Here is a 17,523-nt window from a genome sequence, read left to right as displayed (position 1 = left end):
CTCTACCTCTCAAATAAATACTAAATAAAAAAAAATAAAAAAGAATACAGCATAACTAAATGAGGTATTTTTACCGAAATATAGGGTGATTTAATGTTGGAAAATACACCAGTTTAATTGGTCAAATACATAAGTCAAAGGATTAAAAGTTTATGAGTATCTTCGACAGATGCTGAAACAGCATTTGTTAGTTTTATACATTAATGGAGATAAAAATACTCAACAATGTTTATATAGCAACATTGACAGGAACTCATTTAAATAGGCTAACACTACCTTTTTTTGTGGCATCATAACAGAACTATGAATCCACAGTTATTCAAGAAAGGAAAGGAGGAGTCGGTGCCATGTCTCAACTGGCTATCCTCTACCCCAAGCACTGGCATCCATATGGGTGCTGACTTGTGTTCTGACTGTTCCACTTCCCAACCAGTTCTCTGCTCATGGCTTGGAAAAGCAGCACAGGGTGGCCCGAAGCCTTGGGACCCTGCACCCACATGGGAGACTTGTAAGTTCTGGCTTTGGATTGGCTTTGTTTTAGCCAATGGAGAGTTGCAGCCGCATGGAGAGTAAACCAGCAGATGGAAGATCTTTCTCTCTGTATCTCCTTCTTTTTGTAAATCTGACTTTCTAATAAAAATAAATAAATCTTAAAAAAGAAAAGAAATGAGCATAAATATTGGAAAAAGGAGTTGAAACTATACTTCTTGTCAAATGATATCACTGACTACCTAGAAAACCCTGAAGAACCAACTAACAATAGTCTATGAGAATTAGGAAGTTTAATGAGGTAGATAGAAGTAAATATATAAAAATCCAGCAGCTTTCCAATATATTGGTAATTATTACTGAGGGAATGGTAAAGTAAAATGAACCTATTCAGCAGTAAAAGAAAGACAACACATCTAGGAAAGTAATTACGAAGAAAAACGTAGACACTCTGAAGAGAACTACAAAATGTTACAGAAAAGATATAGGAATCAGATTTTTAAAAGCAGGAGGGAATCCTGATTTAATAATACAAGTGAAAATTCTTTCCACCTTATTCTATCACAACAACACAATCCTTCCACTGAATTTTATGGTAGGATGTGACAAAATGATACAAGTTTCCTAACATCCCAGTTCCTGGTGCACAACAGCATTCATTCTTTGGACTATATGAAAGAATACCTAGTAAAAATTTGGAAACAAAATATTTTCAGGAGGTGATGTGACTAGATTTAAAAGGCATCACAAAACTGGGATAATTACAAGCTATATTGTATGTGATAAGAATGTGATACACAGAAGCTTATACACACAGAAGCTTATACACACACACATGTGCAAATACACACCCTCAAATTTAATATCAAGATAAAGCTGGCATTTCAAGTCTTCAGAATGGATACTTTCAGTATGGTTGAGTGTTGTAATATTGGTTCACTACTTGGAGAAACATAATTTTGATACCCATGTTGTACAAAATGCACTACAATGATCTTAGTTCAAAAGAAGCATCATTTAAAAAAGTGCACGTTATTTTCATATACCACTGGATTGTCATGAGCCATTATAAAAATGAACAAGAAAAGACAGAAGGCAGAGAATGAATCCCACTCTTCACAGTGGAGAGTTGGGCTTAGAGGCTCTCCCAGATGGAAGACACACATTTTGCAGAAGGTGGGTCACCTTGGATTTTGGCTTGTAGCTCAGCTTGAAATCTTTCCTTTACGCCTCTAATGGCTGCTTCTGTGGCTTCAGTCACAGTATTTTCTATTAATAATTCTCGGGCTTTTTCAAAACGTGGTTGGACAAGTTTGTCATAGTCAATTACCTGCAAAGAACATTTGAGAAAGTCAGCCTAAGCACACAGTGTTGTATTAAACATCTCTCTCTTCCAAAAATATTAATATTTGCTTGAACTGTCTTTACAGTTAGATTCTAAACTCACTGGTTTTCGAATACTTTCAGCCATATTTTCATGTGTTTATCATGCTATATATACACACACATATATATACATACACACATATATAGTTTATATATATATTTGGCTAAAAATAACAAACAAAAACAACTGTATACATTTTAATTCAGTTTTGTATGTGTACTTTACATATGATAAATGCATGCATTTTAAGTGTATGGTTTGGTGACTTTCTACAAATATGTAATATGCATAAATACACAAACAAGAAAGTAATTTTTAAAAAGATTTATTTTATATTTATTAGAATACAGAGATGAAAAGAGACAGAGAAGAAGGTTTTCCATCCACTGGTTCATTCCCCAAGTGGATACTGATCTGAAGCCAGGAGCCCAGAGCCTCTTCTGGGTCTCCCATGTGGGTGCAGGGTCCCAAGGCTTTGGGCTATCCTTGACTGCCTTCCCAGGCCACAAGCAGGGAGATGGATGGGAAGCGGGACTGTTGGGATTAGAACCAGTGCCCATATGAGATCCTGGTACATGCAAGGTGAGGACTTTAGTCGCTAGGCTACCACACTGGACCAAAGAAGGTAATTTTTGTATCACCTTCAAAAGTTCCCTTTTGTTCTCCCCATAGTCAGTCTCTTTCTCTTTCTTCCCTTACCTCACCTTTTGTTTCTTAGTCCCTGGTCACTGATTTTTACTTTCTGCCATTACAGATTAGTTTTGTCTTTTCTAGAATTTCATACATGAAATAACACCTTGCAATCTTTTTTTTTCTTTTTTTTTTTTTTAGCTCTCCTCCCTTAGTAGAAACACTTTTGTAACTCATCAGTATGATTTCAAGTATCCTGCTGAGTAGTAGTCCATTGTATGGATATACCACAGCTGTTTTATTTATTAATTTATTTAGGATTTAATTATTAATTTGAAAGACAATGTTAACAGGGTGAGGGGTGGGGAGCAATAGATAGATAGATAGATCTAGAGAGAAAGAAGGCCCTTTCATCTGCTGGCTCACTCCTCAAGTGGCCATAATGGCCACAGCTAGGTCAGGTTTAGGTCAGGATTCAGGAGTTCCATCCAGATCTCCCATGTGGGTGGAGGGTTCCAAGCACTTGGGCCATCCTCTGTCTTCCTAGGCGCATTTGCAGGAAGCTGGCTTGGAAGGGTGAAGTAGTCGGAACGTAAAGTGATGCGCACTCATATGGGTGGCTAGCAAGGCTGGCAGCAGCTTTACCCCAAATGCCATAGAGCCAGCTCGATATCACTGTTTTTGTCCATTGATGAACATTTAAATTGGGTCTGGGTTTTGGCCATTATGAATAAAACAATGGTGTGCATTTGCACAGATGTTTTATTTTCCTTCAACATTTTACTTCAGAGTAGTTTTCAATCTTGAAAACAAAAATTGTGAGGTCATAATATAGAGTTTCTATATACCCCTCACCCCACTCCAACTGCATCTCCACCATTAACACTTCAAGTTAGTATGTTCATCATAGTTAATGAGCCACACAAAGCTTCTCCTAACTTTTTTTTTTATTGTTAATTATTTTGCATTATGTGACAGTTTCATAGGCTCTGGGAATCCCCCCCTCCTTACCCCTCCCCTCCCCCCGGTGGATTCCTCCACCTTGATGCAGTATTACAGTTCAAATTCAATCAAGATTCTTTCATTGCAAACATATACCAAGCATAGAGTCCAGCTACTTATTGTCCAGATTGGTTGAACAGTTTCTTGGGGAGACCTTTTCTGGTCTGAAGTTTGAGCTGGCAGAATATCATCGCAGTCAATTAAGAGTCCCAATATAACATCAACAGCAATTTGCAATGTTATGGAATTGACATGGCTTTGAGTAACCAGTGTATTAAAAAGAAAAAAAAAAAAGGAAAACAAGTCCTAGCCACAACCTATGATTAGCTCATTGACATTTCAATTTTAGTTCATATACAGGACCGACTGCTCTATACCTTAAAATGGCCATAAGGCACCATTCAGCTGTTTCATGTCCATTTCATTTTAGTATTTAGCCAGTTGTTGTGTTGAAGTAAAATTTTGCTGATCTTGGCAGATTTTAGGATAATCCAGACTGGCTTGTAACTCTAACAAGATATATGTCAACATTTTAGGTGCAGAACATTTTTTTTTCTTGGGGGGGGGGTGTGCAGGAAAATCCTCAACACCATGGTGAGGAGTAACTAATCTTTGTGACCCACCCAGCGAGGCATGAGCCAATCCATGCCAGCTCTTTCCTGTCAGATTTCAAGTTCTACTTTCTGTTGTTTATTTATTTTAGGTTTGTTTTTTTTTTTTTTAGTTTGTATGATTGTTTGTTTGCTGTGAGGGGTTTTCGAAGCGATCCCGATGGTCATTGCGAGGGAGGGGGGGTCCAGAGGTGGAGCCAGGCTCGGACCAGAGAAAACTCTCCTCCCTGGTCCCGAAGGACGTTTATTGTTCTTCTGTTTCTGCAGACCACTCAGGGCTTCTGGTTGTCTTTCCGATGACGTTGGTTTCTGCACGGTAGTGTTTGGACTTCTTCCATCCCCTGTGGAAGCTCTGGTTGGGGGTGGGTGACCTCAGAGTACTCGGCCTCCGAGGGCATCCAATCCCCTGTGGCCTCCTTGGCAGTTGGGATATAGTCCTTGTTGCTCGTATTAATAGTTTGTGGTGAAGGTCTGGGAGTCTTCATGGTTGGGATCCAGCTTCTCCTAACTTTTAAAATATGAACTCTTTTTATCCTGTACAGAAGTCTGTGAATGTGTGTTTCTGTTTATTTTGGGTAAATACCTGGGATGGAACTACTGTGCATATGGTAAACACATATTTGACTTTACAATAACCTTCCAACTATTTTCAAAGTGTTGAGACTATTCTATAGCACTAATGGTAATGTAGAGAGAGGGGCACAAAGCCAACCAGCTCTGTTTAGGGGTGGGGAGGGAATCCCTGGCACAGGGGAAGGGGTTTGCATAAGAGCCTCTGAGGAGCTAGACCAACACCTGATATGGACATTCTTCATCAGAGGGGAACCTCGTTCCCACCCACCAGGTCCCCTGGAGAATTCACTGCTACTCTGCTTCAGAGAAAGAACTCTCAGTATCTCCTCTGCACCACCCCCAGGGCATAGGCTGTGGCAGTGTGCTGCCATCTCGGGAAAGGAGACACGGTTGGAGTCCATGTTGCCAGGAGAAAGAAGCCCTGGTGTCTCTCCTTCTTGGGGTTGGGGGAAGCAGGGACTTTCTTGCACTCTCTGGCAAGGAAGACTGAGCCTCACAGGCCCAATTGGGACCAATAGGGCCAGGGTAATTGCAGCATCCTATCCAACACAATCCAACTGTGCACAACAGGTACACAGTATCTGGGAGATTTGGCTTCAGAGATCCTAGAAATAGAGGAGCCTCTCCCCCACCTCTTTGCGAATCATTCTCTTCCCTACTGTATTCTTTCTGCCTTCCATGCATTGCATCACTCTTGGAGCTACCACCTGTACCCACTGGGGCTCCAGGACAATGTCAAGGACCCTGTGGTCCCACCCAGTTTGCTATCTGTGGCTTCTGCCCTTCTTCCCGTGGTACCTGGCTCATCCAGCACACCACCAGCTTAGGGATCTAGCTCATGGTTTCTGGGCCCTGCAATACCCAGTGCAATGCTTTGAGCTCAAGCTCTTCTCACACGCATGTGACCCAAGCTGCGTGTTTGCACTCTGGCCTGCAATTCTGGCCTGGGAGCTCTCATGCTGGCCCCTCCCCCTGCACCAGGAATCCCCTCCCCACTTCATATGGGGCTGGGAACTCCCTGGCTGGGATGTGCCCCAGGCAACTGCAAGCAGCCTACAGAATAGTCCCCTACCCCCACTAAAGCTAATGCCGCTTTCGTGGATTCAGTCATTCCCACTATAGTATTTGGGGACCCTGCTGGCGCTGCCTAGCAAGGGCACTGCTCTTGGGTCTTTGGGGCTGTTGGAGCCCAGCCATACCTGTCCTCATAGTTCCAGTTCCTGACTTGGGTGGTGGCAGAAAGTCTGTGGACTGGACCCACTTGCAGCATCAGCATGATCTACTCACAATATCTGCTAAGCTCTGGCCTCTTTCCCTCACTCAGGGATCCCACCCACCACAGTGGGTTCCAGAAGCAACCACAGCTCCACTACCTATACTATTAACTTCAGAAAAAGAAGTACCAAACTGGAATGAAAGCCAAAGAAGCCTATCAGCCAGCATCCAAAAAATGTATCTTCAGGATAAAGCTTTCTACTCTACAAAACCTTCTCTTAAAGGTGAAAGAAACAACTGATGCTCCAGAGTACGAGAATCAGTATAGAAACTTAAAAATATGGAGTAACCAGGCAGTACTGATATGGGACAGGCAGGAAGCTCATTAATAAACAAAGGAGCTAAGAGGCCACCAGCCTTGTACTGCTACAATTCCATCCCCCACCCTGCTGATGCAGCATACCCACATTCCAGGGTGCACCTGAACACGCTCCATTAGGCAGAGGATGCCACGATGAGCACGTGTCTGTCAAGCTCCCTGTAGCATTCTTGTGAAACCTTTGCAGAGGTCACCATACTCTCTAACTCCCATCCAAACTGCCCCCATTTGTGTGTTCAATGTGGTGCTATCCCTGACAGGATAAAGGGGACAACTAAACTGGGATGGGAGCAGATCTGCCTCATGAGGCTGCCATGTTCACTTCTACAAGGGTACCACCTGACTTTGAAGAGACCCTGTTCTCATTCTTGCACTTCATCTATGCTTTTAATTTAGCAGAGAGAGATATCGAAAAAGAAATCAATAAAAATATTATAAATGAAGAACCCAAGAAGTCAAACTAAGAAAAAAATGCAGTGCAAGCACAAAGAATATTCAACTTTAAAGACAGATCTTCTGAAATATCTTAAACAGAATAAAAAAACTTGAAAAGGCAGAAGCAACATTTATGAGCTCTGAGATAACATCAGGCAAGCCAATATTTGAGTTTAAGGAGGCCCAGAAAGAATGAAAAAAGGAAAGACTTAGAAAAATGATTCCATAAAATAAGAGCTGAAAAATTTCAATTTTAAATATGAGATGGAATCCAAATGCAAGAAACCCCTAGAACCCTAAGTAGACACAATCAGAAATGAATCCCACTTGGACATGTCAAACTTTTAAAAAACAGAGTTCAAGAATGAGCAAAATCAAGAACACAGAGAATCAAGTGCTAAGGGCAAAGATAGCCGTAAAATGACTCAACTTACTGAGAGTGAAGAACATCATCACCAGGGGAGAAGAGGTAAAAAAACCTCATAGGCTGGGGTGATGCAAGGATAGTCTTTGTTGATATCAAAATCACTAAGAATAAAGTCAGGCATGTAAAAGGAGAGGAAACAGGAGATGAGGAAGACCATGAAAGTAAGATGGTGATGCTGTTGGGTTGACATGGCATTCAAATCTAAGAGCTGCCAGGAGGTAGTGTGGTCTGCAAGCAGCACAGATAGCAAGAAGAAAGCTGATTGGAACAATGATCTCACTGACAGCGTAAACTGAAGAAAATTTAGTACCAACACCACTCTACAGGTAAGAAGCAAGGAGAGCTAGATCAACAGATGAAAGGGAGGAAGAGGGCCTAGAGCGATGGCTCAAAAGCTAAATCCTCACCTTGCAAGTGTTCGTGTCCCAGCTGCTCTAATTCCTATCAACCTCCTTGTTTATGGCCTGGGAAAGCAGCAGAGGATGGTCCAAAGCCTTGGGACCCTGCAGCTGTGTGGGAGACCCGGAAGAGGCTCCTGGCTGCTAGCTTCAGATTGGTGCAGCATTGGCTGTTGCAGCCATTTGAGAAGTGAACCAACAGTTGGAAGATCTTTCTTTGTCTTTCTTTTTTTTTTTTTTTTAAGATTTATTATTATTGGAAAGCCGTATATACAGAGAGGAGGAGAGACAGAGAGGAAGATCTTCCGTCCGATGTTTCACTCCCCAAGTGAGCCGCAACAGCCGGTGCTGCGCCGATCCAATGCTGGGAACCAGGAACCTCTTCCAGGTCTCCCACACGGTGCAGGGTCCCAAAGCCTTGGGCCGCCCTCGACTGCTTTCCCAGGCCACAAGCAGGGAGCTGGATGGGAAGTGGAGCTGCCGGGATTAGAACCGGCGCCCATATGGGATCCCGGTGCGTTCAAGGTGAGGACTTCAGCCACTAGGCCACGCCGCCAGGCTCCTGATCTTTCTTTGTCTTTCCTTCTTTCTGCAAATTCTGATCTGACTTTCCAATAAAAATAAACAAATCTTAAGAAAAAAGGAACGTGGAAGAAAAGCAGGAAGGAGGAAAAGAAAGGCAGCTAAGAAGCCAAGTGGTTACCTTTCCTTTATAATGTTCTGCAATCAAGTTGCCAAGTGTGGTCTTCCCGGAATACTGAGGTCCATACAAAAGCACTTTGCACGGTGGTGTAGGCATGGGTGGAAGAAGATAGGGCCGTGGATTCAACGAAAATGCTTTCAATGCTTCTTCTGATGAAAGGCAGTATATTTTACCTAGAAAACTTAAAAAAAAGTGTCAACTTTCATTACTTAATGAACAATTGACAAGATGGAAGGGGACGTTTTACAATGAAGTTCCAAAATTGTGCTTACCTCACAGAAAAATCTGGTAATCCTGGGTATATGTTTCCTTCCTTTAAAGCGACGGGACATGCCCGGCCCCACCTGCTCCTCTGCCATCTGTATCTTGGTGCCAGCATTTTATAGGAGGCAAGGATGCGGAGCAGCTCCTCCTGTGGGGCACAGATGCTCAGTTAACCGCAGCGCAAAGGTCTGGCTGAGATGAACAAGCTCACACATTTCACTTCTTACTTGACCTGCTTTTACCACTTCAATAACCATTTTAAAAGTAAACTTTTTTTCCGCCACCCCCCACCCCTCCACTGCTTTACTGCAACACTCTGGTCTTGTTCTAGAAATGGTAAGACTGGTTTCCATGGATATTAGAAAGTTTTGTCCAAAATTATTGGGCATTTTCTTTTCTTTTAAAAATATTTATTTATTCTACTTGGATGTCAGAGTTATAGAGGAAGGCAGGAAGACGGAGGTGAGGAGGGAAGGAGGGAGGGAAGAAGGAAGGGAGAGAGGGAGGGAGAGATAGATAGATAGATAGATAGATAGATAGATAGATAGATAGATAGATGATCCATCTGCTGGTTCACTGCCCCAATGGCCTTAGATTTCTCCACAGAGTGCAAGGGTTGCTGACAGATTGACCTGTTCTCTTGCTATCTCAGCTGACCATTGAGAGAACTGGACAGTGATGGCACAGTGGACAAAGTGCCAGGGGGTGAGGCTCCATCTATCAGCTCCATAGTTGACTGTGTTGAGCATGGATGAGACTGCCAGTTGTGGTCTCATCTGGACTGCTAGAGCAAGCATCAGAGAACGAAGTGCCATGCTCATTTGAGAGATGCTGCTTGGAAGTCTCTCCCCTGGATGCCAGAAGAGACAGCCGTCAGGGAAGGCATTGATGCTTAGGTGAGGCGAGGAAGCTTGAGGTCCTTGGCAGTGGGACATGTTGAATACTGTAACATTTCTCCCTGGAGCTTCCATTCTAGATAAGTGAGGAGGAAACCACTCTTTCCTTACATCCCTAGTTCCTGACTGGAGATAGGTAAGTGTGTGAGTAGCAGACATGTCACCACTAACCTCACCATCCTCAAGCCACACTTCTAGTAGGTGCTGAGAAGAGAGATGAGCTCCTGAATGGGTTGGCTACAGCAGTCCTTTCCCCCCCCCCTAAATATTTATTTTTACAGGGTTGGCATGGTGACTCAACAACTCCTCTGCTTGCTGCACCAGCATCTCACATGGGTGCCAGTTCAAGTCCCAGCTCCTCCACTTCCCATACAGTTCCCTGCTAATGTGCCTGGGAAAGCAGCAGAAGATGACTCAAGTTTTTAGATTCCTGCATGCACGTGGGAGACCTGGAAGAAGCTTCTGGATCTGGATCAGCTTGGCATTGGCTGTAGCAATCATCTGGAGAGTGCACTAGTGGATTCAAGGATCCCACTGTTTTGTGTGTAAGAGAACCTCAGTATCTTTGCCTGATCCAGCACCTACCTACACAGCTGCCCATGGCACACTCGGAGTTCTCAGCTCTCCAGCCAGCTCTGCTGTGCTTGGGTGAAAGCCTTTGTGTGGCACTAGACTTGGGGCAAATGAAAAGCTACCAGGCTGTCCTTCTCAAACTCTTCAGGATTTCCACACTGCAGCTACAGAGCATAAAACTAAGCATGGGGCCCTTCCACAGGTGTGTTCCCATGAGAAGCCCATGAGGCCAGTGCTGCTGCAGCCAGCCAGTTGCTGGATCATTTGAATTTCACTATTGGCTCGCGGTACTTTATAAACAGCAGTTGGAGCAGTCCTTATGGGAACACTATGCTTTAGAAAGAAATCATTGAATGAAGGACAAAGTTGAGTAAAGTGGTGGGTCTGTGGAGCTGGAATTCAAATCAACATCAGTCTGATTTGAAAATCAAAGCTGTTGCCTTCTCAGCCTGGTACTGTCCTTGCATTTCGCACACCTACTTGCACATCCCCTCTTCCCTAACCACTTATAATGCTCCTCTCTCGCTGGACTGGTGTCACAGGAAGGGCCTTGTGCTTTCCTGGCTGCATTGGAAAGTTCCCTAAGGAGTTTTTTTATAATTGTGGCAAAATATATGCAACAGAACTTACCACTGTCATAACCTTTAATTACGCAATTCAAGCTGCAGTGAGTACGTTCAGTGTTGTGCAACAATACCAGTATCCATTTCTAGAACTTTTCCAAACAGAATTTTCTATACCCTTAAGCAATAACTTTCTAACTATCCACTGGTTCACTTTGCAAATGGCCTCAGTGGCCAGGGTTGGTCCAGGTCAACACTTGGACCTAAGGAATTTGAGTGTGTAGTGGACTTTCCAGGTGTTTCTTTCACAGGTGGCCCATCTCTGCCCATGGAGAAACACTGTTTAGGGCTGTGAACAGTGACTCTGCTGAATGACTGATAGGAGAAAAGGGGTAGGCATGCTCTGTCATACTACAATTCCATCAAAAACTACAATCTTATGCTGGAATGGCTAGCATTATTATTATTTTTTAAGCTTTATTGGAAAGGCAGATTCTACAGAGAGAAGGGGAGATAAAGAGAAAAATTATTTCATCCACGGTTCACTCCCCAAATGGCCACAATGGCTGCAGCTGAGCTGATCTGAAGACAGGAGCTTGTTCCTGGTCTTCCCCGTGGGTATAGGGTCTCAAGGACTTGAGCCATCTTTGGCTGTTTTCCTCTATTGCTTTCACAGGCCATAAGTAAGGAGGCGGATGGGAAGTGGAGCAGCTGAGACATGAACTGGTGCCCATACGGGATCCCAGCACTTATGGGTAGAGGATTAGCTTATTGAGTCACTGCACCAGCCTTATGTAGTATTTTTTAACTAACTTTTTTTTAAAAGATTTATATTTATTTTTTTGGGAAAGTCAGATATAGAGAGGAGGAGATATAGAGATGAAGATCTTCCATCTGCTGGTTCACTCCCCAAGTGGCTGCAACAGCTGGAGCTGTGTGATCTGAAGCCAGGAATCCGGAGCCTCTCCTGGGTCTCCCACGCAGGTGCAGGATCCCAAGGCTTTGGGCCATCCTTGACTGCTTTCCCAGACCACAAGCAGGGAGCTGGTTGGGAAGCGGGGCTTCTGGGAGTAGAAATGGTGCGCATATGGGATCCCGGTGCATGTAAGGCGAGGACTTCAGCTGCTAGGCTACTGGGTTGGGCCTTTTTAAACTAACTTTTGAGCTAGGGAACTTTTTGTAGGAATTATCAGTATTAGTATTTGCCTTTTTTTTTCTTTGATAACTATGCTGACATGGGAGACTTCTGTGCACCACTGTGCAGATCTTACCTACCTTTCTTCTCTCCTCAGCACCAGGTCATGCTACGTGCGTGACAGTTACAACGACCCTCTAAAATCAGTGGGTCACATGGGTAGCAACATGATCTGTTGCTTCAAAGATTATTTCAAAATTCTGGCATCAAAATATGATTCTGGTATCTTAACTTGCCAGTATAGATTATATCATAAAAGTGCTGGTATTTCCTTTTAGTACTTAGCAATTACAATTTGTTTTCAAAAAGATTTATTTTATTTTTTTCTGAAAGGCATAGTTATAGAGAGAAGGAGAAACAGAGTGAGAGGTCTTCCACCTGCTGGTTCACTCTCCTAATGGCTGAAAAAGCTGGAGCTGAGGCTCCTAAAGTCAGGAGCCAGGAGCTTCTTCTGGTTGTCTCTTGTGGGTACTGTGTCCCAAGGACCTCAATCTTCCTCTGCTGCCTTCCCAGACCATTAGAAGGGAGCTGGATCAGAAGTGGAACAGCAGGGATGCCAAGAGGCGACCACAGGATATGCCAGCACAATAGGTAGAGGATTAGTACCACGGCATGGGCTCCGCCTAGCAGTTATCACATCCATTCATTCACCTCAGTGCCAGAAGCACAGTAGTTACTTTAAAAATTAGTTGAATGATTGAAGCAATGAATGAGTGTTTAATGAAGTTGAACAATTCTATGTTTTGCTCTCATTGGGGCTAAGAAAATTTTAAACAGATCTTGGGTTTCTTTTTTGTTTTCCTTATTCTATGGTTTATTATTCTGATTTTATTGTTTTTCGTTGTCTCCATATTTTTGTTATATTTAGTGTCTGAAAGGAGATTGTGCCAATACATACAGTTTCTCCCCAAAGACATATCCATGTATATAGAAGGCATTCTGGAAACCTTTTTAAACCTTGAAAGGATGTCAGTTAGGATCACGAGATAGACTGAAAAGGCGGGCTTTGTGAAGGTAAACCCTCACTCACGTTTTCTATTGTGTCAGCTTCTTCCTCTGCACTCTGAAGCTTGGTGATAATGGCTGCTCTTGTTAGGTTGAGATGTTTAAGCCGTTCCAAGACGGTCTAAATGGAAAAGAAAGACATTTCTACACAGGTCTGAGGTGATGACAGACAGTCAGAAGGCATGATAGGTTCATGATTTATGCGTCTTCTCAGATCTTAGACAGGGATTCTTTTTCCTGCATCTCCCCAGCTTCTGGTGGCATGTCAGCACCTTCTTTGTATTTCTGGGTTTGCAAGCCAATCTTTCAAAAAACTCATGGAAAATGGAAGACAGGACAACCTAGTTTGTGCAAAATATTTTAAAGTTCAGGCACAGTGTTTCCCCCATGATTTCTCTGAAGTCCTCACATCAGCACATCACTCCAAGCTCTGTGATCACACAGCCACCTTCGCAACTGGCATCTGAGTTTCTTCTAACCCGCACTGGATTATTGCCCGCCTTAATCCAGCATGGTCTCATTTCAACTTGACTACATATGCTAAGATCCTATTCCCACAGAAGTTCACTATTGTAGGTATGGCACTAGGACTTCAACCTACCTTCTGCAGACTCATTTTGACTCACAGTGAGCCATCCATTGGCTTCTAATACTCACTACCCTGGGGTGGAGGCATCTCTCACTGCCCTGATCAACTCCAAAAGCCAAGAACTAGTTCTACCACTAATTGGATTCTCCTTCCGCCTTTTCTTTGCACTGCAGGCTGAGTAATCTTTCCTAAACAGAAATTGGATCATTTTTGTGTCCTGTTTGTTGCCTGCTCCCTACTGATGAGGCCTCAGTACACAAAGTACAACTCTAACTGGTTGATAGTCCGCACCTCCTACCACCCTCACCCCCATCCTGCTGCAATAAAGTTCCACATTCCATCCCACAAATCCTTGTGCACTTTCTTGTCTCTGGACCATCGTCTATACACAGACCATTCCTACAACATGGGACACTGAGCCCCCCCTTCTTCTAACGATTGCTTAATGTTTAAGTTTCCATTTAAAAATAGTTTCAGGGAGGTTAGCGCTCCTAACTAGACTAGGTTTTATCCTTTTGCCCAAACTCCTTTAATCTTGTACCCTTCCTGACTACAACACAATCTATTTTTTTATTTATATCCCTCTCTGTAGCTGAAGACCACATGAAGCCAGGCATCCAAGGCTGCATTGGCCTGACTCCTGGCTATAACCCAGAGCTTGTCATCATGCCCAACACCTGTCAGATACTTAAGCAAGAGTTACTACTTCTGTGTTATCTTATTCATTCTTGCCAAGTATCTTTGAGTTTAATTTTTCTGCATCCTTACCAACATTATCATCTTTCACTGTTGTCTTTGTCTTCCTTGTCAATATTGCGGTTTGGCCATCTTAGCAGGTGTGAAGTGGTATCTCATGGCAGTTTGCATTCTTGTTTCCTTATTGGTTAACAGTGCTAAGAGTATTACCATGTGCTTAGAGGCTGGTGATTGTTTTCACTTTTTGTTGAGATACTTGTTATCTGAAGATTTTTTAAATTCAAATGCAGTTTTAATATGGAAAAAAACAAATAAATAGACCACATTTTTAAGTGCCAGAACTCATTTTTCCAAAATAAAGGATGCCAAAATGTCAATCAGTGTTTTGGAACTATTTTGGAAATACTTGGATTATTATGGAAGTAAGTACGACACTGCCGATCACGGGCCGTGCACTCACCATGAAGAGCTCCTCGGTGGGCTTGTTTCCTTCAAGCTCAATGAGATACTGTGGGTTGTGCTCAGCCATGACTTCCTGCAGAGAATAGAAAAGAGGCCTTCAAATCCAGGATCACTGGGAAAGTCGAACACAAGATCAGATTCTTGATGAAGTATCTGAAGTTCAGCTGCCTATGTGATCAACATACTGTTCTCAGTGCTCGAGAGACTGACAAAAGCCCACACCCATCTTCTTACCATGAATTCTATTGTGATTTTTTCATTTTTTATATATACTGAAGACTTAAACTCTTTTCCAGCACAGAATATTTCGGGGCGTTTGTCTACCTGTCTCTATTGATAAGTTCTGCTATCTGGTTTGAGATCATAGTAGAGTTTGATTGTCACTTAAGTCACAGATGGCCTTCATTTAAGAAAACATATATTTTTATTATTTCAAGATACACTTTTCTTATAGAAAACTAAAAAATAGAAAATGCTATTTGTTTTCCTCTCAGCTCTTATTCCATGAAAATGAGATTTTTTACATGCTCAAGATCATCTTGTACAACATCTGAGCCATTTTTTTCGTTACTTAGTATTGTAATTGGTCATCATATCCTTAACTGTAACAAGATCATTGTCAGCATGACATTTTGATGGTTTGATAAAATTATACGGTGTGGTTATGGTATGATATACACTCCTCTATTGTATGGCTTTTAGGTAAGTTAAAATATTTTGTGAGTTGTTCTCAGGCATTTATTTTTATTAAAATATTAAAAAAATTATCTTCTTCAGTAATTACTAAAGTCACTTGTATTAACTGCAACTAGTGAGCGAGTGCAGACAGTGCGTAGAAGCAGTCAATAGGACCCTTTCCTGCCCTTCCCTCCGCCCTTCCAGTCAGGTGTGTCTTTCTTCACCATCCTCCTCACTGATACAAATGTATGCACACATATAAGAGAACACTGAGTAAGCATTTTCTTGCTATATCCTGATATAATGGACCCACAGGCCAGACTTCCAGAAGTAGGTGTTACTATCAGCAAGCATTGCTGGTTGACTTTCTAAGAAGTTGTAATAGTCAAACCTCCTAGCAGCAGTGGAGGAGAGCATTCATTTCTTCCTGCTGCCACAGACAATTTTAGGTTTCAAATTTCTGAAGTGCATTTTTGTTTGGACAATTCTTTAAGTCAGAGACTGTAAAGGCTTTAACAAAAATTGTTTCTTGACATGAAACTTTCAACTGCTCCCGATAAATGAATTGCTCCAATGGGTCTTTGAAAAACTCAGTTCATGTGTCACTTTTTAGAAACAGAGTTCCTTTTCCGAATCCAATGACATGAGGCTGGGGAAAACAGCCCTTGGGGTGCAAACCTTCCTAACAACTTTCCACCATGCTCAAGAGGAGAACTGGATCAGAGAGAGATGCTGACACATGAAACAGGTCATCGTGGTAAACAAAACACAAAGACAGGCATTTCCATTTTCAGCAACACATCTCGTTCTTACTTCCAAAGGCTGAAGAATCATTTCCTTGTAGAGTTTAACAGTGTTCTCAATATTTTCCAAATAATCCTCTGGTCTCTGCACTAGGTGTTGAACAATTTCAGCCACCATCTGCATTTCAGCAATAAAGGCCTACATGGAAGATATTTCAAATAATTTTAGGTGAATGATTTTATTCAATTTACATTCCTCCTTATACCCACTTGCCATTCTGGAAGGAGAAGCAGGGGAGGAGAGAGTTAGGTACTGAAGGTTTTTTTTTCTTTCTTTAAGAGTGAGAGATTACACACTCATAAGGCGGTCTTTGTTAGCTTCAATAAAGCTTCAAACTGACCTGGATGATTACCAACTTCTTTTTGCTCCCAATAATGAGGGGAGAACAGGAGAGGAACGTCAGGTTTGTAGATACAGAATAGAGAAACCAGATTTTCTCTAGCCACTTGTTTGTTCACCCTTAGTTCATGCATGGACTCATTGAGCACCTGCTGCATGTGAAACACTGTCTTAGGGAGTTGAGATACAAAAAATAGGAAGACGAATCAAGCAGGAGGTAGGGGATGGAGAGTGATGGGGAAGGTGCTGCTTCCTGTATGAAAAGGCTCTCTGTCTAAGTAGCTGGTGAGTGAAACCCAGAAGGAAATAGGGGCGGAGCCACACCAGTTCTAGAGAGAGCACACTGCCAGGCGAAGGAACAGGACAGTCAAGTGAAGGTTCTTGGCCACTGGTCTGGTTTTCTGAAACATGTTTAACATTACCTTATACATTCTCTCTAGTTTTTATCAGTGTGATATATATTTCATAAAATTTAAAAATGTTCCATTTTATCTATATAAACTACTTAATAACCTGCTTTAGGGACAACGAACTTAAAGTTCAAATTGTAATCGATTTAAGCTTACTCATTTACTGCTATTGGTCCTCATGTTTTAGAGTGTAGCTCTAGCCTATCTTAATTCTCACTCTTCCTTTTTTTTTTTTTAAATAGTTTATTTATTTATTGGAAAGGTAGATTTACAGAGAGAAGGAGAGACAGAGAGAAAGATGTTCTGACTGCTGTTCACTCCCCAGGTGGCCACTATGGCCAGAGCTGAGCCGAGCTGAAGCCAGGAGCCAGGAGCCAGGAGCCAGGAGCTTCTTCCATGTCTCTCACGTGGGTGCAGGGTCCCAAGGCTTTGGGCCGTCTTCGGCTGTTCTCCCAGACCACAAGCAGGGAGCTGGGTGGGAAATGGAGCAGCTGGGACACAAACCACTGCCTGTATGGGATCCCGACATGTTCAAGGCAAGGATTTAGCCACTAGGCTATCGTGCCGAGTCCTTCATTCTTCTTGATTGCATCCTTACTTGACTCCTGGAATTAACTGAGTTGTAACACCTGTATCTTACCACAGGAGGGTTCTTCAAAAACTTGGTAGAAAAATTGAGTTAAAGGTAAGTTAATCTTGGTGCAAAAAATGTTTTGAAATCCATGCATACAAAGGGTCTTCAAAAAGTTCATGAAAATCCATGCACTATGGGAGTCAGTGTGTGGTGGCCCAGCAAGCTA

General features: G+C 42.5%; 1 protein-coding gene across 3 annotated transcripts in view; it reads right to left on the bottom strand.

Annotated features, from left to right (window-relative positions):
* Positions 1-17,523, bottom strand: part of AK9 (adenylate kinase 9) — a 100,141-nt gene that overhangs the window by 57,607 nt on the left and 25,011 nt on the right. For all 3 annotated transcript variants that reach the window (XM_058659643.1, XM_058659597.1, XM_058659685.1), the window contains 6 exons: positions 15,984-16,112; positions 14,491-14,565; positions 12,771-12,866; positions 8,522-8,661; positions 8,250-8,430; positions 1,675-1,819 (listed from right to left, as the gene is read on the bottom strand). In XM_058659643.1, the coding sequence (XP_058515626.1) occupies positions 1,675-1,819; positions 8,250-8,430; positions 8,522-8,661; positions 12,771-12,866; positions 14,491-14,565; positions 15,984-16,112 (766 nt within the window). The remainder of the gene's footprint in view (positions 1-1,674; positions 1,820-8,249; positions 8,431-8,521; positions 8,662-12,770; positions 12,867-14,490; positions 14,566-15,983; positions 16,113-17,523) is intronic.

Source organism: Ochotona princeps, chromosome 1, assembly GCF_030435755.1.
Source record: "Ochotona princeps isolate mOchPri1 chromosome 1, mOchPri1.hap1, whole genome shotgun sequence".
NCBI classification, from domain to species: domain Eukaryota; kingdom Metazoa; phylum Chordata; class Mammalia; order Lagomorpha; family Ochotonidae; genus Ochotona; species Ochotona princeps.
This window is presented reverse-complemented; position numbering and strand designations above follow the sequence as displayed.